Source organism: Pteronotus mesoamericanus, unplaced genomic scaffold (genome assembly GCF_021234165.1).
Source record: "Pteronotus mesoamericanus isolate MK-2021 breed Mesoamerican mustached bat unplaced genomic scaffold, CSHL_Meso_final contig_72, whole genome shotgun sequence".
Lineage (NCBI taxonomy): Eukaryota > Metazoa > Chordata > Mammalia > Chiroptera > Mormoopidae > Pteronotus > Pteronotus mesoamericanus.
Genome location: NW_026555242.1, coordinates 331,376 through 348,983, shown reverse-complemented (window position 1 = coordinate 348,983; position 17,608 = coordinate 331,376). Strand labels below are relative to the sequence as shown.

General features: G+C 41.8%; 1 protein-coding gene and 1 pseudogene across 1 annotated transcript in view; one reads left to right on the top strand and one right to left on the bottom strand.

The window, feature by feature from the left end:
* The window catches only part of ITGAM (integrin subunit alpha M), an 82,752-nt gene that overhangs the window by 30,753 nt on the left and 34,391 nt on the right, over nt 1-17,608 (top strand). Inside the window, exons 4-12 of the mRNA XM_054582617.1 lie at nt 73-143; nt 288-405; nt 5,593-5,723; nt 6,168-6,313; nt 7,065-7,218; nt 8,225-8,375; nt 13,180-13,253; nt 15,574-15,703; nt 15,955-16,097. Of these exons, the coding sequence (XP_054438592.1) occupies nt 73-143; nt 288-405; nt 5,593-5,723; nt 6,168-6,313; nt 7,065-7,218; nt 8,225-8,375; nt 13,180-13,253; nt 15,574-15,703; nt 15,955-16,097 (1,118 nt within the window). The remainder of the gene's footprint in view (nt 1-72; nt 144-287; nt 406-5,592; nt 5,724-6,167; nt 6,314-7,064; nt 7,219-8,224; nt 8,376-13,179; nt 13,254-15,573; nt 15,704-15,954; nt 16,098-17,608) is intronic.
* LOC129077992 (chromobox protein homolog 3-like) lies at nt 11,938-12,528 on the bottom strand (annotated as a pseudogene).

The window sequence follows — 17,608 nt, the reverse complement described above, 5'->3', positions numbered from 1 at the left end:
TGACCCCTGTCCAACTCTTACATAGGCCCTTTATCTCCCTGAATGTAACCATGCACATATCTGTCCTCTCAGTACCTCCGGAGGCTGTGAACATGTCCTTGGGTCTGTCTCTGGCATTTGCCACTAACCCTTTCCGGTTGCTGGTGAGTTGCCCCCGGCTCACAGGAGTGTCCTGAGGGGAGGCGTGGATACCTGGGGCTGTTGGGGATGGGGTGGAGGATGGAGAGACTGGGGTAAAAAAGACAGGAAGCAGTGACAGCCCTTCCTACTTACACCCTGCCCTCTAGGCCTGCGGTCCCACCCTACATCAAACTTGCAAGGAGAACATCTATGCAAAAGGTTTATGCTTCCTGTTTGGATCCAACCTACTGCAGCCGCCCCAGAGGTTCCCAAAGGCCCTAAGAGGTAGGCTGTGTTTGGCAAAAAGTACATATCAGGAGCAGGATACCAGAGGGCAAGGGCAAGCCTGGGCTGGGGACTGCTCTGGGGTATGACTTAGAGGTCTAAGTGAAGAAGATTCTGATAGAGAGACTTGGGGGAGGTGCTAGGGTCTTGCACTTTAAGAAAAGTCCTGACGTAGCCGGTCATCTTTGTGAGATGATGTTCCAAGCATTGTCCTTAGAATAAGTGCCTTAGTCTCCTGACCATAGCCTTTGAAGCTTAAATGATGAGGCTCCTGTCCACCTCTCCAATTTTTCTCCCATCCCTTCTATCTCAGTTGTTATGCTATAGGCACTCTGGCTATTTTTCTTTTCCAAGAACTAAACAAAACTGTCCCTGCCTCAGGGCCTTTGCACTTACTAATACTTCAGCCTGGCATGTTCTTCCTAGAGATTTCAGCTGTCAACACATTATTGTCATCTCAGCTCAAATGTCACCTCTTCAAAGAAGCGTTCCCTGAACGGACCTTCTAATCATTTCCACCTTCACTCCCTACCACATTGCCCTACTTTACCATTCTCATATCTACATTTCCATATCTTACATGTTTCTTATCTGTCCTTTCTTTTGGAAAGGTAGGCTCCATGATAGTGGGAATATTGCCTAGCTTGTGTACTACTCTGTGCTTTTCTACCTATTGCTGCATAACAAATTGCCCCTGAACGTAACAGCTAAAAACAAGATTAATTATCTTGCAGTTTCTATGGATCAGGAATCTGGGCATGCCTTAGCTGGGTGCCTCTGCCTCTGGGTCTCTCATGAAACAGAAGTTGTCACACTAGAGCTGTGGTCTCATCTGAAGGCCTGACTGGGGGAAAATCCACTTTCAAACTCACTTACAAGGTTGTTGGACTGAGGGCTTCAGTCCTCACTGGCTGTTGCCTTAGTTGTTTGTCACATGGGCCTCCCCATAGAGCAGCTCACATCATACTGGCTGGCATAACTCAGGGTGAGTGAACAAAGAGTGAGAGAGAAGAGAAAGCAGGCACCCAAGACAGAAGTCAAAGCCTTTTAATAATCTAATCTCAGAAGTAGCAGCTCATTAATTCTGCTATTCCTTTAAAGTGAGTCAAAAAGTCCAGCTAACACTCAAGAGGAGGAGACTGTTGCAAGGGTGTTATCTTGGTGGTTCCCCAAAAATTGTTGATTGAAGGAGAATGAGTGAGTGAATGGATTTTTTTTTTTAAAGCTGCTTTCTGCCACTAATTTCTTTAACTGCTTGGCCATCTTTTTGCTTGTCTCCAAGTTGGTTCTGGAACTGTGGGCAGATATGTCTTCTTTTTACAGTTTTTCCCCACTTAAATTCTGCTCCTTTGTCCTTCACTCTCAACAGAGAATCTTACCTTCTTCAGAGAGAACACCAAGGCTGCCAGGCATAAATTCCTTCCACTCCCAATAATTCATCTGGGCTTCAGATGTTCTCTTATGTCACCAACTCTGGGGCTCATATATCCAATTACTCATTCTCTTCAGGAGCTTAAACTTCTCATACCCCAATGAATGTAAACATGATCATGCAACCCGTATCAACCACTAAAATTGATACCAATTAAAATAACCTTCCCTTTTCCTGGTCTCTGCCCCGTCTTCTGCCATTGCTCTTTCCCTTCACCAAAATTCTTGAAAGGGTTTTGTCCCCTTGACTCCATCTCCCTCATGTCATGATTCTTCACCCTCTGAAGTCTAGCTTTTACCTACCCACTGTACAGACCTTGCTCTTGCAGTGTCATCTGTGACCCTGAATGACAAATATGTTTTCTGTCATCATGTTCACTGACCTTTCAGACATGACCTGCAGGTCTTCATCCCCAAATACCTCAGTCTCAAATATCTATTCCCTTCCCTTTTTCTTCTTTTTTTAAATCATCACCTGAGGATATGTTTATTGATTTTAGAGAGAGAGAAAGAGAGAGAGAGAGAGAGAGGGAGACAGAGACAGACAGACATTGATTGGTTGCCTTTCATACATGTCTCAACCAGAGATCAAACCCACAACCCAGGTATGTGCCCTGACCGGGTACTGAACCCTCAGCTTTTTGGTGTATGGGACAATGCTCCAACCAACTGAGCCACCCAGCCAGGGCCCTTCCATTCTTCTTGCTTTCCCACCTGCAGAGGGTTTCTGCTAAATATCACCACCAGGCCATCTTCTCTGCCTTCCCTGCCTTCCTAGGGACACCAGGTTGCAGCTCTTTCCATGTGCTTTTCCCTGCCTGATTGCACCCAGTTCTGTGGGTTCAGCTCCCACCCTCCCATTTCTCCCTTCAGTCCTCACACTCAGGAGTTCAAGATTCTTCTTTTAAAAAACATTTTCATTATTCATATGATATATTATAGAATTGTATACCTGAAACCTATGTAATTTTATTAACTAATGTTACCTCAATAAATTCAATAAAAATGTTTTTGTTTGTTTTAAGATGCACTTGTTTCAAAATTCAATAGGCCCCTAGGATAAACTATAAAAATCTCTCCCTCTTGGGTCCCCCAGCCTTCTGTTTCCTTTCTGGGATGCAGTCACTGTTACCAGTTTCTGTGCCTTCTTCTGGAGATACTCCATATATTTCAAACATATACAAATCTATGTTCTTCACTTTGTGCCACATGGTAGCAGGCTATACACACCGTACTGTACCTTGATTATTTATCATATCTTTGAGATTTTCAAAAACATTTTTGCTGGCTAATCTTTGTATGTTTTCCATATAAACCGTAGAATCTGTTTATTTTTTAAAAAGCCAATACTTTCCTGGGTAATTTTATTTTACTTTTCAATGTCATACAGTAAAATTGACCATTTTTTTCTTGTTTAAGATTTTTAAAAAATTTTATTTATTTTTTTAGAAAGAGAAAGGGAGGAAGGGAGGTAGAGAAACATCAATGTGTGGTTGCCTCTTGCGTGCCCCTACTGGGGACCTGGCTCCCAACCTAGGTGTGTGCCCTAGACTGAGAATCAAACCGGTGACCCTTTGGTTCACAGGTCGCCACTCAACCCACTGATCCACATCAGCCAGGGCAGCTTTTTAAAATTATTTATCTTTAGAGAGAGGAAGGGAGGGAGAAAGACAGGGAGAAAAACATTGATGTGTGAGAGATACATCAATCATTTGCCTCTTGTATGCCCCCAACTGGGGACCTGGCCCACAATGCAGGCATGTGCCTTGACTGGGAATTGAACTGGTGACTTTTGGTTCACAGGCCAGCACTCAATCCACTGAGCCAAACCAGCTGGAGCGATTTTTCTTTTTAAAAAAAAATTAATTTATTTTTCAGTTACGGTTGACATAAAATATTTTATTTGTTTCAGGTGTACAACATAGTGATTAGGCTTTATACACCATACCAAATTATCACCCTGATAAATCTATTACCCATTTGACACCATACATAGTTAATGCAACATTATCGACTATATTCCCTATGCTGTACATTATATCCCCATGATTATTTTTCAGTGTACAGTTTCATGAATTTTAAGATATGTATTGATTTGTGTAAGTAACAACATCAATAGGATGCAAAAGAGTTCTACTACCCCTCTGCCCTGGCCCGGTGGCTCAGCTGGTTGGAGCATCATCCTGTTGCACTGAAAGGTTGCAGATTCGATCCCCAGTCAGGGCACATACCTGGGTTGCAGGTGAATCCCTGGTTGCGACATGTACGGGAGGCAACTTATCAATGCTTCTTTCTTTCTCTCTCGGTGTCTCTCACCCTTCCTCTCTCTCCAAAAATCAGTGAACATGTCTGTGGGTGAGGATGAAAAGAAAGGGCTCTACTACCCTTCTTAAAAAAAAACAAAACCTTTATAGTCAGTTGCCTCTTTCCTTTCACCCCTAGCTCCTGGTACTTGCTGATCTTTTCTCCACCACTATATAATTTGTCTTATCAAGAATGCTACATAAATGGAATCATAATATTTTGAGTTTGCATTTGGGATTCAACCATATTGTTATAGCATCAGTAGTTCTTTTCTTTTTATTGCTGAGTAGTATTCCATTGCGTGGATTTACCACAATCTCATTCACTGATTCATCCATTCAGTCACTGAAGGATGTGTGGGTTATTTTCAATGTTTCACAATCATGAATAAAGCTGCAAAAAGTCTTCCCTGCTATGGCAATCTTTCTAAAATACAAACAGATCATCTCACTTCCTTTTCTAAGAACCTTCAGTGGCTCCTCACTGCCTAAGGGATAAAGTCAAACTACTTTCTGAGTAGAGAGGCTCTTTCCAACTGTTCTCCACTTAATGTCATAGCCTTGTCCCCATCACCATCATATAGATTTACCCTGGTAGTTCCATTTCCATTCCTGGATTCTGCCAGAATTCTTTTAGGCACATTCCCTTTGCATCAGCCAGGCACTATTGGAACAGGTGTCACACTCCAGTTAAGATCATTTGAAGAGGGTTTATTTACAGAGAGACTAATTATAAAGGTGTGGTAGGGTTGAAGGGAACTACAAAGGACAGTCCAAGAACCCTGGGCCAGCAGCATCAGAGCTATTACCATCCCTAAACTGACAAGACAAGGAGAAGGGAAAGTCACCAGAGTCCAGAGGAGAGAAAGTTGTGTGGATCAGGCCTTCCCATGATGGGTGGTGATCGTCTGTTGAGGGACACAGCTGACCTAGAACAACCTCACAGGGAGGGAGCCAGGAGGAGAATACCCTGATCTCACTTTCTTCCTTCCCTCCAGTTTCCTTTTGAGGCTCCTAATTGGGCAAATCCAACTAGAAGCCAGAGTGTAAAAAAGCCCTGTTGATGTGGACCATGTGGGCCAACCTCCCAGGCTGCAGAGCAGAGTGGGGAAAGGTAGAAAGCGGATTTTCTGAGGGCAGAAGGGAGAATATCCAGCATACCTTTATATGTGATATTCCTTTTTCCCCTGTAATTTACTTCTCTTTGTATTCCTGGCAAGTTATTTCTCATTCTTCATAAGGTAGCTCTAATTTCACCACATTCCCTGGCTCTCTTGGGCAGAAATAACCAATTTTTTTTTATACCAGTTTGTCCACATTTTCATTTAACTTGGAGCATAGGTTGAATCTATTTACCTTTTAATTTCATTGTTCAGCAGATAACTGACATGCGAAACATGAACCTGGAGGCTTTAGTACTTAATCAATTTATGCTCTTTTTCCTTTCCCTCAGGTTGCCCTCAACAAGATAGTGACATCGCTTTCTTGATTGATGGCTCTGGTAGCATTGCCCCACATGACTTTAAGAAGATGAAGGAGTTTGTCTCAACTGTGATGAATCAGTTTTCAAAGTCTAAAACCTTGGTGAGGGCCAATGGATGGGTTGGGGAATAGCCCATATAAGGCTGTCAAGGACATAGCAACCAGGCCGCTGTTTCTCCCTCCTACTTTAGTTGCAGAATTTGACAAATTGCCAGTTGATCATCGTTTTCTTCCATGATTCTCTTTCTTGCTCTTTCTGGATGCAGCCTCAGTATTCTTCCAGCTCTCTGTAAATTGGGTAGTTCTGACTGATAGGGGTTGGCATGGGAGATGAAACCCACGTGTCATTTCTGACTGTGTTCTAGTACAGAGAGGTGAGAGATGATAGCAGATCTTTTCCTGCTGAGGCAGAAGGAGGGAGGCGGTGTAGAATATGGAGGAATTTGAAGACTGGAGTGTTTAAAAATTTATATATGGCTTTCTGGGAGATGGATAAGGGGGAGGAGAGGCATCTTCTTCAGTGTAATGTCAGGTGCCTGTTTCCAGTTCTCTTTGATGCAGTACTCTGAAGACTTCCGGACTCATTTCACCTTCAAAGAGTTCAAGGATAACCCTAACCCTAAACAACTGGTGACGCCAATAGATCAGCTGTATGGGAAGACACACACTGCCACAGGAATCCGCAAAGTAGTGTAAGCTCCTCCCTCGTTGCTTAGGATGTAGGAAGGAGGTAATATTTTTAGCTGGGATTTTGAAGGTTGAAGGGAGTTGTCCAGACAGGGATGGAGTAAAGGATATTTCTGGCTGAGAGAACAGCATGAGTAAAGGTGTGGGAGAGGGACTGTTCATGACAAAACAAGTTGTGAGTAAAGGGGGGAAGTGAGAAGGCGGCTGGAAGGAGGCTAGAAAGACCAGTTGAGGCCAGGTTGCTATAAACAACTGAAAAGCCAGATGGGATCCATTGACATTCTTAAGTAGTGGGGAGATGAAACTGCACCTTGTTTTAGAAAGTGCACTCTGATTTCTGTGACTGTGTGTGTAGAGACAAGGACTGGGGTTAGGATAAAAATGCGGGAATATGAGCTAGAGAGCTGTTGTATCAAACCAGAGAGGTTTGATGAGAACCCAAGTACTCTTATTTTTAAAAAATATACATATACACTTTTTAATTTAAAAGTAATAATATTCAGTTAAAAAAACCCAACCTATACAAAAGTATATAAGGGCAAAGTGAAGGTGTTTTTCCTGTCCACTCTTTTCCCCTTTCCTGCTGCCCTTCTAGGTTTGGAGAAGCCACATCTCATTGTTCATCTCCAGGGAGCCCACGCTGTCCCAGACAGTACCCTGCTGTATCTGCATCTGTGACTGCTGACACTCCATCCCTAGCATTAAAAATATCTCCATCTGCTTCCATTTGACTTTTCTTTCTTCTCCCCTGGATAGAAGAGAACTGTTTAACAGCAACAGTGGAGCCCGGGAGAATGTCCTTAAGATCCTAGTTGTCATCACAGATGGAGAAAAGTATGGTGATCGCTTGGAGTACAAGGATGTCATCCCTGAGGCAGACAGAGAGGGTATCATTCGCTACGTCATTGGGGTAGGAAATGTGGCTCTCCAGCCTGATGCTTCTGTGGAGGTTTTCTACTTAAATATACCCTCCCTTTAATGAGCAAATATCAAGAAAATCATCGTGGAGCAATAGTCACTTCTAGTCCATTTGTGGGTGTATCAGTTAACTATTGTCACAATGATGTGGTATAACAAACTAACCCAAAATTCAGTGGCTTAAAACAATAAGTTCCTGTAGGTCAGGTGGGCAATTTTTCTGGTCTCAGCTGGGTTCGCTCATGCATCTGCAACCAGTAGCAGGTTGGTTGGCAGTCTTGCTAACCTTGGCTGGGCTCTCTCCGTTTCTGAAGGTTGCCAGCTCTGCCTGTCTGCTGGACAGGAATGCTGGGAGCAGCCTGGGTAACTTGGTTCTTCTGTTCTGTGTCTTTACCATGAGGGCATGTCCAGTGGGCTAGCCTGGGCATATCCTCATGGTGAAGGCAAGTGGAAGCGTTGCAAGCACTTTTTCAAGCCTCTGTTTGCATCACATTTAGTAACATGAGAAACATGTGGCTGAACCCAGAGACAATGAGTCGGGTAGAGTACCCTGCCATGATTAGGAGGACACAGAAAAGTTTTGGGGAAATGGATTGGATGCAGGAATGGGTAAAGGGTTGGAATCAGCAATGTAATCAAACTGTCACAGTACCTTGTGTGACATAGAAAAAGGTACATGACTTGGCAAGTAGTAAACCCCTTCATAAAAAGAAAAAGGCTTCCTTTCCTCTGAAGAAAGGTCAGCCCACACCAGGAGGCATAGCACAACAAATGGGCCAACAGCTGGATTTTAGTCCCCAGTTGCTCCCTTGACAGAATTCCTTGCACAGTGTACAACCTGCTCTACTATCCTTGGCAGCCCTGTCCCAGGGGCCTTCAGGTATATACCCTCTTGTGAAAAATATTGTTTTGGGTACTTTTCCTGCAGAATTTTCTTTGCTGGATAACATTGCTACCCCCAGAAAGTGTCTCATTGAGCCTCTATTCCTTGATAACAGGTGGGAGATGCCTTCAGAAGTGTGAGTTCCCGTGAAGAGCTTAATACCATTGCATCCAAGCCACCTCGTGATCATGTGTTCCAGGTGAATAACTTTGAAGCTCTGAAGACCATTCAAAACCAGCTTCAGGAAAAAATCTTTGCAATTGAGGGTAAGCTAAGGTTGTGTACTTCTTGAACAGTCCCAGAGGCAGCCCCTTACCCCCAAACACATATTTCTCTCTAGAAACTAGAACTTCCTAATCCTTAGCATCCTGACACTCAGCATCAACTCTCTCATTACTTCCACTTGGTCCCAGCCACCCCAGCTTCACTTGGTCTGTTCCTTGGAATAGATAAAGATTTAGGCTTTTAGCTCTAATTTTGCAACTCTTGGCCAAAGGCTGAAAAATTGGAGGGTAGGGGAGCCAAATCTCATAGAATATTTTTCTAAAAATTTGGATATGTTGCCAGAATTTTTTTGGTTTACTGCTGTTTTTTCAGTGCCTAGAATAGTGCCTGGTGCATATAGAGTCCTTGATAAAAGTGTGTTCAATAAAATAACTTAAAAATTGAGGGAGGGTTCAAAAACAAACTGGATTTGTGTCTTATCTTGAAAAGTTGGACGATTGTATACCTTGAGGACCACATTCCCACTGGTAAAAAGTGGCTGGAGCCAAAGAGCCACTATCTTTTAAAAAGGGGCATATGCTTTCTAGCTCAGCATAGCTCTCACCTGAGCCTTCTTTTGTCTGACCACCATAGCATTTGTATGTGGTTTTTTTTTTAAGGAATAGAAAACTATTGACCACTGTTTACCAATATTTACAAAAAGTAAACAATATACAGTTGGGTAACATTCTGTTTACTACAAAGTTATTATTTTTCCTGGCTTCTGCTGAACCAGCAACCTGAATGCTGAGATTGAGCCTACATGTAAAGAATGAGTTGGAATAAACTTCTGGCCAAGAAGGAGGCATAGGTAGATACACTTTGCCTTCTCGCACAACCAAAAGAAGGACAACAACAAATTAAAAAAAAAACAAACCAGAACTGCCAGAAAATCAAACCATATGGAAGTCTGACAACCAGGAGCTAAAGAAGAAACATTCATCCAGATCGGTAGGAGGGGTGGAGATGGGCAATGTGGTGGAGAGGACGTGCAGCAAGGCGGCAGCTGTAGGACCAGGTGGTCCCACACTTGCCTGTGGATAAACCCTGACGAACAGCTGCGGAGTGAGACATAGCATGCAATTCAGGGTTCCAGTACAGGAAAAGAAAGCCTCAAAACCTCTGAAGTAAAAACCTGTTGGGTGTGTGGCAGTGGGAGAAACTCCCAGACTCATAGACAGGGTCCTAGAACATACACAAACCCAACCACCCAGGAATCAGCACCAGATGGGCCTGATTTGCTTGTGGGTAGTGGGGGAAGTGATTGAAAGCCCGCTGAGAGCCAAGCAAGCGGCATTGTTCCCTCTCAGACCCCTCCACACACACAGTGTCACAATGCAGCGACCTGGGTTGCCCCACCATAGCAAATACCTAAGGCTCTGCCGCTCCCAACATAACAGGCACACTGAGACAAAGAAATATGGCCCAAATGAAAGAACAAACCAAAGCTCCGAAAATAGAACTAAGTGATGAACAGATAGCCAACTTATCAGATGGACAGTTAAGAACACTGGTAATCTGGATGCTCACTGGATTGGTTGAGTATGGTCGCAAAATGGAGGAAAAAGGGAAGGCTATGCAAAGTGAAATAAGGAAAAAATATACAGGGAACCAACAGTAAAGGGATGGAAACTGGGACTCAAATCAACGATTGGGAGCAGAAAGAAGAGATAAGCATTCAACCAGAACAGAATGAAGAAACAAGACTTCAAAAAAAAAATGAGGAGAGGCTTAGGAACCTCTGGGACAACTTTAAATGTTCCAGCGTCTGAATTATAGTGGTACCAGGAGGAGAAGAGGAAGAGCAAGAAATTGAAAACTTATTTGAAAAAATAATGAAGGAAAACTTCCCCAGTTTGGCGAAGGAATGGACTTCCAGGAAGTCCAGGAAGCTCAGAGAGTCCCAAAGAAGTTGGGCCCAAGGAAGCACACACAAAGGCACATCATAATGACATTACCCAAGGTTAAAGACAGGAGAATCTTCAAAGCAGCGAAAGAAAAGGAGGCAGTTACCTACAAAGGAGTTCCCATAAGACTATCAACAGATTTCTCAAAAGAAACCTTGCAGGCAAGAAGGGGCTGGCAGGAAGTATTTAAAGTCATGAAAGACAAGGAACTACATCCAAGATTACTCTATCCAGCAAAGCTCTCATTTAGAATGGAAAGGCAGATAAAGTGCTTCCCAGATAAGGTCACGTTAAAAGAGTTCATCATCACCAAGCCCTCATTATATGAAATATTAAAGAGACTTACCTAAGAAAAAGAAGATTAAAAGCTATGAACAGCAAAATGACAACAAACTCCCAAGTAGCAACAACTTAACCTTAAAAAAAAAAAGCACAAACAAACTAAGAAAATAACTGGAACAGGAACAGAATAATAGAAATGGAGATCAGAGGGGAGAGGGGGTGGGAAGAGTAGGGGAAAAGATACAGGGAATAAGCAGCTTCAATAGTAGGTACAAAATAGGCAGGGGGAGGTTAAGAATAGTATAGGAAATGGAAAAACCAAAGAACTGATATGTACGATCCATGGACATGAACTAAGGCAGAGGGGCGGGGGGAATCCTTTGGGGAGGAACAGTGCAGGGTGGAGGGGAATAAAGGGGAGGAAAAAAAGGATGAGTAGGGGTAAAGAGAAAACACGAAGGTCAGAAGTTTAGATTACAAGTTTGTTCACCCATTTATTCCAGCTGGTCTTAAAATTGCCAATGTCTCTAACCATTTAATTAGGTTTTTATGAACAAATTTTTAGACATTCCATGAATCATGACTTTTTAGTCAATATAGTACAGTCATTTCAACCTCATATAAAGGAGCGGTTTGCTAGGCAGAATCTTTAAGTCTCGCTTGCCTAATTAAACCTACCAGGGTTTGCCCACTTATCTCATTTGGGTGGGGAGGTTATTGGTAGTGATATATTTGTCCTTTTAGGGGTTTTAAAAATAAACTTGTATGTATGATAACTATGGATTCTGATACGACTACCGTTAAACTGTTCAATTTAAACTGCTTACATTATATTTAAATGGCCCAATTAATTACAAATTATCTATTTAATTTCAAAGGTTAAAGCTTCAGGGAAAATTTCAATTGAACTTGAAGTGATTTATCTCTTAGGTTGCTGAAAATGATGGCATCCCAGAAACATGAGCTTATCTATGGTTGTGAAATGCTGTTTTGTTTTGGTAAATGTTTAAAAAAATAAAGAAATGAAAACTATTTACATATGTATTTTATGTGTACACACCAAAAACCCCCAAGTAAACAAAAAACCCAGAATGATCCTTAGGCCTACATCAGTTAAATACAAATTCTGACTGAGTAATGACTATAAACATTTCCCCCAACATTTAGAAAAGCTGTTTTTTAATGAGAAGGAGAAATATACTATGGTGTCAAACGTTCTTTTCTGATAAAGGAAGCAACTACAGAAAGCTTTTGTTCAAAGCAACCAGTGCTGTAGATGTAGTACCCCTACAAAACTCCCCCAACACTACTTCAAAACAAACATATCAAACTTGATTTTCATTAGAATGTAGTTATTTCTTCATGCTAACAAATCCTAAAACCAAGACCCAGATTCATATGCATTTAAATATATATGGAAAGCAAGGCAAACAATCACTGGACAAGAATGCCAGGTTGGTTTCTCTTCATAAAAAGCAATTACAATTTGAGGACACTTCATAATTTGCCTCTTTGGCCAGCGCCAAATCTGTCTCCTCTGAATCTTCCCATTTCTTGAGAACATGAATTCTCTTCTTTTTGTGGCACTAAACATTCCTTCAAGATCAAGACCTTTGGCAAAGCCTCTTAGTTTATCAGCAGCATGTCTGTTTCTTTGATTTGCTTTCATCAGAATCATTGTTGATAAAGATTTTCCTTTTGTACCATCATTTTCTTTACCAGCCTTTTGAGAATTAAGAAATGCTTCAGTTATCTCTGGTAAATCTATATTTTATTTAGGTTCTCAAATATTGTCAGCATCTGTGAATCCCTTCCATTATAGGAAATGCTCCATGGTCCCATTCACTAAGTGACAGTCCATTATTTTCTCCAATACTCATTCTTCAGGCTCTGCCTCTTCTACTTTTTTACTTTTTCCATTTTGTTTCTTTACCATTTTTTGCAGTGTAGTTTTATTGGAGGCCATTTTTTTTAATCCTCACCTGAAGACATGCTTATTGATTTTAGAGAGAAGGGGAGGTGGAGGGGGGAAAGAAAGAGAGAGAAACATCATGTGAGAAGAAACATGGATTGATTGCCTTCCATAAATGCCACCACTGGGGATCAAACCCACAACCTAGGCATGTGCCCTGACCAGTGATCCAATGTACCAGAGGATGAGCCACACTGGCCAGGGATGCAATGTAGTTCTATTGGAGGCTATATATTTTTTCTTTTATTGATTCTATAGAGAGGGGAAGGTGGGGAGGAAGAGAGGAAGAGTAACATGATTAGTTGCCTCCTGCAACCACCTGACTAGGGACTAAGCGCAATCCACACATGTGTTGTGACTGGAATTGAACTAGATAGCTTTTGGTTTGCTGGATGTTGCCCTGTCAACTGAGCCACACCTGTCAGAGCTGGAGGCCATTTTTTATAGCACACTTGAAGAGCTACTGTTCACCACCTCTGAGTTGCTCTGGTTCCCACGGGGTCTGGGGGTCTGCATGCTATTGGCTCCAGACATATCTGACCGAGGGAGAGGGGGCTGGGGACTGACCACGATGGTTTTTGAATTTCTAGCCCCTGTTCTAGGCTCTTCTGCCTTCTTTAATGTAGAGTGTTCTCCTCCTCACAGGTACTCAAACAGGAAGTACCAGCTCCTTTGAGTATGAGATGTCTCAGGAAGGCTTCAGTGCTTCCATAACTTCCGTAAGTGGTCCTTGTTAAATTGTGGGGGTGGTAAGAAGGGGGAGAAGAGGCACAGGGTTGGGGGCTCTTCTCTGTGGTGGGTATTTTTGGGAGGCACCTTTTTGGTTGACAGCAGTGGTCTTTTCTCACTTCTTTGTCATTCTTGTTTTTTTTTTTAACTTGAGGTATATTGGATGTATGACATGATATTAGCTTCAGGTGTACAACATAATAATATATACATGAAATATGATATACATGTGAGGGTGTGTGTGTGTGTGTGTGTGTGTGTGCGTATGTATGTGTATGTGTATAATCACCAGAGTAAGTCTAGTTAACTCTTGTCACCACATATAGTTAACAACGTTTTTCTTGGGAACAGAACTTTTGAGATTTATTCTCTTAGCAACTTTCAAATATACAATAAAATATTACTAACTATAGTCACCATGCTGCACATTACATTCTCAAGATTTATTTATTTTATAACTGGAAGTTTGTACTTTTTGACTGCCTTTACCCATTTGGCCCACTTCCCATCCCATGCCTTTGGCAACCATCAATTTGTTCTATCTATGAGTTCTTATTTTTTTGATTCTATATATAAGTGAGATCATATAGTATTTGTTTTTCTCTGTCTGACTTACTTCACAAAGCACAATACCCTCCAAGTCCATTCATGTTGTTGCAAATGACAATTTCCTTCTTTTTTTTTTTAATGGCTGAGCAATATTCCATTGTGTATAGTGCATTTTCTTCATCCACCCATCCACTGATTCATACTTAGGTTGCTTCTATGTCTTGGCTATTGTAAATAATGCTGCAATAAACATGGGGTGCAGATATCTTTTTTGAGTTAGTGTTTTCATTTGCTTCAGATAAATACCTAGAAGTGGGATTGCTGGATCATATGGTAATTCTTTGTAAAATGTTTTGAGAAACCCCCATACTGTTTTTTATAATGGTTGCACCAGTACACTCTCACAACAATGCACAAGGGTTTACTTTTCTCCACATCCTTACCAACACTTGTTTCTTTTTTCTTTTTGATGATAGCTCTTCTAATAGGTGTGAGGTGATAGCTCATTGTGGTTATGACTTTGTTGAGTGATTGAGAACTTTTGTCATGTATCTCTTGGACATCTGTATATTTTCTTTGGAAAAATGTTCATTTGGACCCTCTGCCTATTTTTTTTTTAAAAGATTTTATTTATTTATGTTTAGAGAGAGGGGAAAGGAGGGAGAGAGAGGGAGAGAAACATCAATGTGTGGTTGCCTCTTGCGCACCCCCTACCAGGGGCCTGGCCTGCAACCCAGGAATGTGCCCTGACTGGCAACTGAACCAGCAAACCTTTGGTTTACGGGCTAGCACTCAATCCACTGAGCCACACCATCCAGGGCCCTCTGTCTATTTTTTAATCAGGTTGTTTGTTCTCTTGCTATTGAGTTGTATGAGTTTTTTATGTATTTTGAATATTAACCCCTTGTCAGAGCTGTGATTGAAATATATATATTCTCCTATTCCATTGGTTGCCTTTTCATTTTGTTGATTGTTTCTTTTGTTGTGCACAAGCTTTTCAGTTTGATTTAGGTCTACTTGTTCTTTGCTTTTGGTATCAAATCCAAAAAATCATTTCAAAGACTGATGTTAAGAAGCTGACTGCTTATGTTTTCTTCTTGGGGTTTTATGATTTCAGGTCTTATGTTCAAATATTTAATCAATTTTGAATTGATTTTTGTGTATGGTATAAGCTTGTGTTCCAGTTTCTTCCTTTTCTTTTCTTTTCCCCTCCCTCCCTTCCTTCCTTCCTTCCTCCCTTCCTTCCTTCCTTCCATCTTTCCTTCCTTCCTTCCTTCCTTCCTTCCTTCCTTCCTTCCTTCCTTCCTTCCTTCCTTCCTTCCTTCCTTCCTTCCTTCCTTCCTTCCTTCCTTCCTTCCTGCATGTGGCTGTCCAGTTTTCCAAATACCATTTGTTGCTGAGAGAGACTGTCCTGTCTCCATTGACTATTATTGATGTCATTATTGTAAATTAGTTGATCACCTATGCATGGATTTATTTCTGGGCTCTCTAATCTGTTCCATTTGTCTATGTGTCTGTTTTTATGTCAATACCATACTGTTTTGATTTCCGTAGCTTTGCAATATAGTTTGAAACCAGGAAGTATAATGCCTCTAGCTTTGTTCCCCTTTCTCCAAGTTGTTTTATTTACTTGGGTTTTTCTGTGGTTCCATACAAATTTTAGGATTTTTTGTTCTATTTCTGTGAAAAATGCCATTGTACTTTTGATAGATGTTACACTGAAGCTGTAGAGTGCTCATCCTGTTCTATTCTCTTTCCTAGGATGGTCCCTTGCTGGGTGCCGTGGGGAGCTTTGACTGGGCTGGTGGAGCTTTTCTGCACATGCCAAAAGATAAAACCACCTTCATCAACACAACCAGGATAGATTCAGACATGAATGATGCTTACCTGGGTAAGTGGTAAGGACAGGGTTACTCTAAGAGGGGGTCAGGATGTGATATAACTCAATCAGCAAAGATGTCATTGGATCTTTCATTGGCCTTGGAATAGCTTTAAAGACAGAAATTTCAAAATTCCATTTTAATTATGTTAATAAAGAGGAATATAGTGCAGGGTCAAGTTACTCCAACCTACCAACACAGGGCTGCTAGAGAGGGCAGGGTCTGCAAGGAAAAACACTTCTCTTGGATCAATCATCTTTAGGTTATGCTGCTGAAGTCATCTTGCGGAACCGGATCCAAACCCTTGTTCTGGGAGCACCTCGATATCAGCACACTGGCCTGGTGGCAATGTTCAGACAGAACGCTGGTACCTGGCAGACCAATACTGTTATCAAGGGCAAGCAGGTGAGTGCAGAGCATTTGGATTATAAATGTGCAAATAGAGGCAACCTAGGGGTTGAGAGATTTCAGGATGGGCATCGCCAAGTGTCACAAGTGGCAGAATTTTATAAAGGAACCTTCAGAGGGCTTTGAGTCGGAGACTCACAGGATGAGCTTTGCATTTGAGAATATTCTAACAACAGTAAATAATAACACTTGGCCTGTACAGAGCCTTGTATGAATCCACCTGTATATAGAGCTGGTATTTGATAGTACATAATCAATTTAGACATGTTAGTTATTAAAATATTGAAATAATCCCACATCTGTCAGTAAATAGCTATTTCCCTGAGTTGGCCCCAACCTTGCACACTGGTCTCTTCTCTGACTTCCCCAGCAAATATGACATCAGGCAGGGTACCTCAGGGGACCTATAGGACCTATGCCAGCTAAGTCCCTGGTCAGTGCCTAAGCAATCTTAACAGTTGAATGTTTTAAATATCGCCCCTGCAAAAAAGCAGTGTGGTCGCATCTTATGTGGTATGTGAGGCAAAAATATTTAGTATTTAGTCAAAGTCATCCTTGCAAATTCCTGAAATTGGACTGTTTCCATGATATTGTGCCTGCAGTTCTGTGTGTATTCCTTTAATTTTCATCTGTGGTTCTCTTTGATCTGCAAGTAATGAAATGCATCATATGTGGATGAAACCAGTTTGCTCTGATACCTGAACAATCTTGTCATAATTCTTTGTCAATAGTCAAATGCTTCATATGCTCTTCAAAGGTTTTACCAAGACGTATTGATGATTGATGGTGTCAGTGCCTGGCACATATAAGGGGTGGCCTGGGGGAGAATGTGTAGGGGAATTCCAGAAAGTCAAGTGTGTTGCTACTTCTTTATTTTGTGTGTGTGACCCAGAGTCACTTGGGGAAGGCTCGCTGGTAAACTTCCCCACCATACACAAGTACTAAACATGCAAATTACAATCAAGGTACAATCAATGATAAATACTTAAACTGGAACAGCCTGATTGTTATGAGAGCAAATGGGAGGGAAGGATTACTGAAGGAAGTGATAGTTAAGGTGGAAGGACTAGAGAAATAGTGAGGAAAGAAAATGGTCAGAAGAAGGACAAAATATGGGTTCAGAGTGTTTGTGTATGGGAGTTGGGGAGGGTGTGGGAGAAAACTCTGGAAAGGAGGATAGGAAACAGATTCATCTCAAACTTATTCACTCCCTCCATTTCTACTGCCATTAGCCTGGTCCAGAGCATCATCATTTTTTCTGTGGATCTAGCTGTAGCCTTTTTACTGCTCTCCCAAAGTCCCGTGTTGCCTGCCTCTAATCCATGGAGGGAGGGTGTGCTTTCTTTTTTTCTTTTCTATTTAAATGGAAGTGTTTATTAGGCCATCACTAGAAGGAGTAGGAAGAGGAGAGAGAGGGGGAGAGGAGGAGAAGAAAAAGAAGAAGGAGGGGGAGAAGGGCAGAAGGAGGAGAAGGAGAAGAAGGAGGAGGGAGTAGAGGAAGAGGAGGA